Source organism: Charadrius vociferus, unplaced genomic scaffold, assembly GCF_000708025.1.
Source record: "Charadrius vociferus isolate BGI_N301 unplaced genomic scaffold, ASM70802v2 scaffold472, whole genome shotgun sequence".
In the NCBI taxonomy this organism is placed as follows: Eukaryota; Metazoa; Chordata; class Aves; order Charadriiformes; family Charadriidae; genus Charadrius; species Charadrius vociferus.
In genome coordinates this window covers 71,433-76,780 of record NW_009647735.1, presented here as the reverse complement: position 1 = coordinate 76,780, position 5,348 = coordinate 71,433, and the positions used below count along the sequence as shown (strand labels likewise).

At 62.8% G+C, this 5,348-nt stretch overlaps 1 protein-coding gene across 1 annotated transcript in view; it reads left to right on the top strand.

Moving 5' to 3' along the window:
• The window catches only part of INPPL1 (inositol polyphosphate phosphatase-like 1), an 11,011-nt gene that overhangs the window by 3,807 nt on the left and 1,856 nt on the right, over positions 1-5,348 (top strand). Inside the window, exons 6-22 of the mRNA XM_009881761.1 lie at positions 1-70; positions 471-557; positions 837-944; positions 1,036-1,150; positions 1,331-1,437; positions 1,657-1,759; positions 2,179-2,375; positions 2,708-2,825; positions 2,938-3,034; positions 3,216-3,354; positions 3,468-3,567; positions 3,945-4,033; positions 4,285-4,366; positions 4,469-4,558; positions 4,660-4,776; positions 4,871-4,959; positions 5,162-5,249. The exon at positions 1-70 is cut by the window's left edge and continues 12 nt beyond it. Of these exons, the coding sequence (XP_009880063.1) occupies positions 1-70; positions 471-557; positions 837-944; positions 1,036-1,150; positions 1,331-1,437; positions 1,657-1,759; positions 2,179-2,375; positions 2,708-2,825; positions 2,938-3,034; positions 3,216-3,354; positions 3,468-3,567; positions 3,945-4,033; positions 4,285-4,366; positions 4,469-4,558; positions 4,660-4,776; positions 4,871-4,959; positions 5,162-5,249 (1,796 nt within the window). The remainder of the gene's footprint in view (positions 71-470; positions 558-836; positions 945-1,035; positions 1,151-1,330; positions 1,438-1,656; positions 1,760-2,178; positions 2,376-2,707; positions 2,826-2,937; positions 3,035-3,215; positions 3,355-3,467; positions 3,568-3,944; positions 4,034-4,284; positions 4,367-4,468; positions 4,559-4,659; positions 4,777-4,870; positions 4,960-5,161; positions 5,250-5,348) is intronic.

The window sequence follows — 5,348 nt, the reverse complement described above, 5'->3', positions numbered from 1 at the left end:
GGCGGCCCTGGAGACACTGGCCAGGGTGTTTTTCCCCCCTGCATCCCCTCGCAGCCCGGCCAGGGAGCAGGTGAGCCCCCCTCAGGCTGCCGCAGCGCCCAGCTGCCTGCGGGTGACTTGTCGTGTGTGGCTGGGCATAGCTGGTTTGCAGGGGAGGTGCTCAGGGCGGTTTTGGTGCGTGTTGGCACACAAACGTGCTGCATGCTCCATGGTGCTGCTGGTGGTCCTCGGGTGCTGTGTGTGCCGGGGTTCCTGCAGCTGGCAGAGGGGACCTGGCTCCCTGTGGCCTGGGAACAAGCTGGGGTGACTCATTTCTGTGCCCACTCCAGCATGTGGTGGGGGGGAGAAGCTGCTTCCCCTGCCGGACCCCGGGACCCCCACATCTCCTGGTGCAGCCTGGACTTGCAGGGAGGAATCCACTGCTCCAGTGCCACCACACTGCTTCAAAAAATATCCGTCCTTCCCCTCAGGGCCTCCTGACCAGCGATCCGGACCTTGAGCTGCTCCTCAACAAGATATCTACTGTCAACCATCTCCTCTCTTCACTGGAGAAGAAGGTGCCCGTCCCCCGCTGTGATGCCAGGCTGGGGAAGCCCAGCTGGGTGCAGGGGGAGCACGGCCACTGTTAACAGCAGCCGCTGCCTGGCTCTGCTGGCACCCTGGGCCAGGGAACATCGCTCTGCTCCAGCAAACCTGAATTAAACCCTCCAGCAAAACAGGCTGCCGGGGGTGGCAGAGCCCTGGGATGCCCCTTGGGGCAGCACGGGCTGGCACAGGACGCCCAGGGCTCCCCGTTAGCCCAGTCCCCCCCAGACCAGTGCCCATCTCTCTGGCAGGTGCTGAAGTCGCTGCAGGAAACGGTGTCGAGGCACAACTTGGCGCTGCCTAGCGTGGTGGCAGCCCCCCCACCAACGGCCAAGCCCCTGGCCGTGCAGAGCTTCGAGGTGAGGGCTGGGGGCATGGCGGGGCCCTGGCATCACTGCTCGGGCAGGGCAGGCACGGGGCGACCTGGGAACCGTGTCTTCCCATCTGCAGGTGAAGGTGGGCAAGTTGCAGCGCGCAGCCCTGACTGTGGATGTGGAGTCGGGCACGGTGGCCATCACCAAGAAGGGCAGTGGGTCCCCAGAGGAGACCATCCCACAGGACAAAAGTAAGGGGCTGCTGATCCCAACGTGGTGCTGCGGGGCAGTGGGATTCCCTGGCACAAGCCCGATGCCAGGGCACTGGGCTGCACACCCGGTCACATCCTGAGCCCCCCTCCCACGCTGCCTGCTGGCACCCACGGTGGGAGGTGGATACCACTATTGCCCCCCTCATGCCCGGCGTTCAGTCCTGCAGCTGATCAAATACCAGAGCATGCAGAGCAAGGTGAGGCTGGTGTACGACCGGGAGCCACAGAGGAACCTGAGCAAAGACTTTGTCTTCCCCAATGCACGGGTAAGCAACACTGGCTGCGCTCGCTGTCTGTCCTGGAGTAAAACAGAGCCGTTATGTAGGGCTGCAGCAAATGGCTGGTCTCAGGGTTCAGACCAGCCCTGCAAGCCCGCTTCTGTGTCTGGGGGTGATGTCCCCCTGATCCGGCCACTGGCACCTTCTGGGGTGCAGTGGCTCCAAGCTCCCCTTTGGAGACCCTAAGACACCCATATCGTCCTGCAGAAGCGAGAGGCCTTTTGCCAGCTGCTGCAGCTGATGAAGATCCAGCACTCCAACCTGGATGAGCCTGACCTCATCTCAGTGTACGTCGGGACATGGAACATGGGTAAGGAGCCAGGATAAGGTCACGTTGTCCTGGGAGGCTGTCATGGTTTGTTGTGAGCCCAAGTGGGGTTTGGGAGGTGAGGGAGCTGCCCCAGGAAAGCTGAGGTTCAAGCTGGTCATTAGTGGGAGCAGGAGGCTGGAGAAGACCCTGACCTAGCCGCTTTTGGGTTTGTCTGTCCCGTCGGGATCCACTCGCCTGGTGGCTGTCAGGGGAATGGCGAAGCTGGGGTACTGGGAGAGTTTTGGGTGGTAGCAGTAAATCCCAGCACCAGATTGGGATGTGCATGAGTGGACCACACTGCTTCCCATCCCCAGCAGTTCCTGGAGATGTGCAGGGTCTGAGGGTGGAGAGGGGCTCAAAGAACCTGGAATCAGCCCTGTGTTGTCCCCCCCTGGTGACCTGCTGTCCCCTGCCCACAGGCAGCACCCCACCACCGCGCTCCCTCGCCTCCTGGCTGACGTCAAGGGGCTTGGGGCGCACGCAGGATGAGACCACCGCCTGCATCCCCCATGACATCTACGTTATTGGCACCCAGGAGAACTCTCTGGGTGACCGCGAGTGGGTCGAATTCCTCCGTGCATCTCTGAAGACCCTGATGGCCATCGACTACCGCGTGGTAACGGCGAGGTGCAGCCTGGACCCCTCAGGCTGTGTCTGGGGGGGCACCAAGTGCTGAGCAGGCTAAAGCCATCCCCTGGCAGTTCCAAGGAGCTGGTTACGAGCAGCCATCTCTCCAGGGCTCTTACCCCCAAATCCCGGGTCCTCTCCTACCCCAAATGCAGCCCAGGGAACCTCCTATGCCCAGTGGATCCCATGCAGGGAGTGCTCTCCCCACCAGCCACCTTTCAGGGATGGGTTGGCTCACCTTACTGCTTCCCTGTCCACACCACGCTCAGCCATGGGGTGACATGGGGCGAGCAGGCAAGCTCACCCCTTGCCGCCCCACAGGTCGCACTGCAGTGCCTCTGGAGCATCAAAATCGTGGTGCTGGTGAAGCCCGAGCATGAGCGGCGCATCAGCCATGTCCACACCTCCAGTGTGAAAACTGGGATTGCCAACACACTGGGTAGGGACTGGCACAGGGTGGAGGGGATGCCCCAGAGCGAGGGGGCAGCCTGGGAGCCATCCCAGACCTCCAGCCCCCGCTCCAGAACTCAGTGCCCAGCACATCCCTGCAGGGAACAAGGGAGCTGTGGGCGTCTCCTTCCTCTTCAATGGGACCTCCTTTGGCTTCATCAACTGCCACCTGGCCTCCGGCAGCGAGAAGACCCACAGGTGATGGAGGGTCTCCGGGGAACGGGGCTGCTCCCAAGCAGACGCGTGTCTCAGGGGGCTGGAGGAGCCCCGAGTGTCTCTGGGGTTGTCCCTGTCCCCCACCCGTCCCCAGCTAGCAGCGGCAGGATGAGGTTGAGGTGTTCCCAGGGAGGTTCACGCGGTGCTGCTCTCCCCTCTGCAGGCGTAACCAGAACTACAGTGACATCCTGCGCTCCCTGGTTCTGGGCGACAAGCGGCTCAGCGCCTTTGACCTCACTCTGCGCTTCACCCACCTCTTCTGGTTTGGAGACCTCAACTACCGCCTGGACATGGACGTGCAGGTGGGACCCCACAGGCACCACGGCTGGGGTTGGCAGCACGCTGGCGGTGGCACTGGTGCAGCTGCAGGGGTGAAAAGATCCAAGGCTCACCACACCTTCCTCCCCTGGTGCAGGACATCCTTGCCCACATAACCAAGAGAGAGTTTGAAGCCCTCTTGGCTGTCGACCAGTTGAACCTGGAGCGGGAGAAGAGCAAGGTGTTCCTGCGATTCAGTGAGTGTCGGGGCAGAGGGAATGGCTTCCCTACCAAGTGGGGCGGCTGGGGGGGATTCCTGCCCCTGCACTGGTCCCTGCAGCGGTCTGCCTGTGCCACCTCTGGCATGCAGTGGTGCTGTGTACCCAACACAGCCCCACGTGAGGTGCCAAAAGCCTGGGGGACCTTGATGTGCACCACGCAACCCACCTCTCTGGTCTCTACATCCCAAAAGCATGTCAGAGCCTGTCCCAGCAGGGCTGGCTGGGGGTGTCAGCCATGTGTGAGCCCTGGACGGGGACCATGACACCCCATGGGGACTCTCCCCAGTTGGTTGCGGCTATAGGGACAGGCAGGGATGCTGGCCCCTATGCTATCTCCATGGATTGGTTCCCAGGTGAGGGTGACATCTCCTTCCCGCCCACGTACCGGTACGAGCGGGGTTCCCGGGACAGCTACATGTGGCAGAAGTTCAAGCCCACGGGGGTGAGTTCCTGGAGCCTCCTGCTGAGCTGCAGGACATCGCTGGGAGATGGGGACGGCAGGGTTGGATGGTGCCGGGGGGGTGCTGCATGGTGGTGCTCAGCTCCCATGCCTCTGCCAGCCCATTCCCTCCCCAAAGTGGGTCTGTCTGTCCAAGAGGGAGTTCACTTTTTGGGGTGCTGGGGTGCTTTTCTGGGCTGGGGGAAGCCAGACCTGAGGGGCCACTGAAGCTGTCTTTTTTTCCTCATTTTTAGATGAGGATCAATGTCCCCTCGTGGTGTGACCGCATCCTGTGGAAGTCGCACCCAGAGACCCACATGGTCTGTAACTCCTACGGTGAGTGACACCCCGGGGCTGGGGGGAACCTGGGGCGGCCAGCGCTGCTCAGGACCCTGGGGCTTGGGGTCCATCACCCAGCTGCCCCCTCCCACCATCCAGGCTGCACCGACGACATCGTGACCAGTGACCACTCACCCGTTTTTGCCACCTTCGAGGTGGGAGTAACTTCGCAGTTCGTGCCCAAGAAGGGTAAGGGATTGGGGTCTCTCACTCCCTGTGCCCGGTTTGGGGTAAGCCCTGGCTGCAGGCGCTCACACGGTGCATGCTGACCCGCCGGTACCTGCCTGCAGCTCCCGGATCTGACCCCGAACCCATGGCCTGCATCGAGTGGGAGAGCATCGAGGTGATTGTGAAAACCGCCAGTCGCAGCAAGTGCTACATCGAGTTTCACTCCTACTGCCTGGAGGGTGAGGTGGCCGCTGGGTGCCAGGGTGCTGGGATGGTGCTGGGGGGGGCAAGGCAGCCCCAGCTGGAGCTGTGCCCCCCACTCTCCCCTTACAGAGGTCCAGCGGAGTAGGGAGAACACCTCCCAGAGCTGCGACATCCCTGGCTTCCTCAAGTTGGGGTGGTCTGCAAAGCATCTGCCCGTAGTATGCACTGGGGTGGCAGATGCTTCCCCACCCACCCAGCCCTTGAGCATCCTCCTCCATCCTCTTCCCCATCCCTCCCTCTGGCTCCATACCCTGAACCCCAAGGGGTGCCAGGGGCTGCCCCCATCCCCCCCAGGACAGAGCCACCCCTGTGCCACCCTGCCCTGTGGCAGCTCTCCTGAGCACCCATCTCCATGTGCAGCTGAACCCCATCCTGCCGGACCTGGAGTACCTGGGGGACCAGCACCTGCTCCTCAGCATCAAGGGTGTGGAGAGCTGCGAGTCCTATGGTGCGTGCGGGATGGTGCCGTGGGGGCCACGGTGGTGGCATGGGGGGGGGTGCCAAGCCTAGCCCCCGCCGAGGGGTAACAGGTACAAGCCTGCTGGGG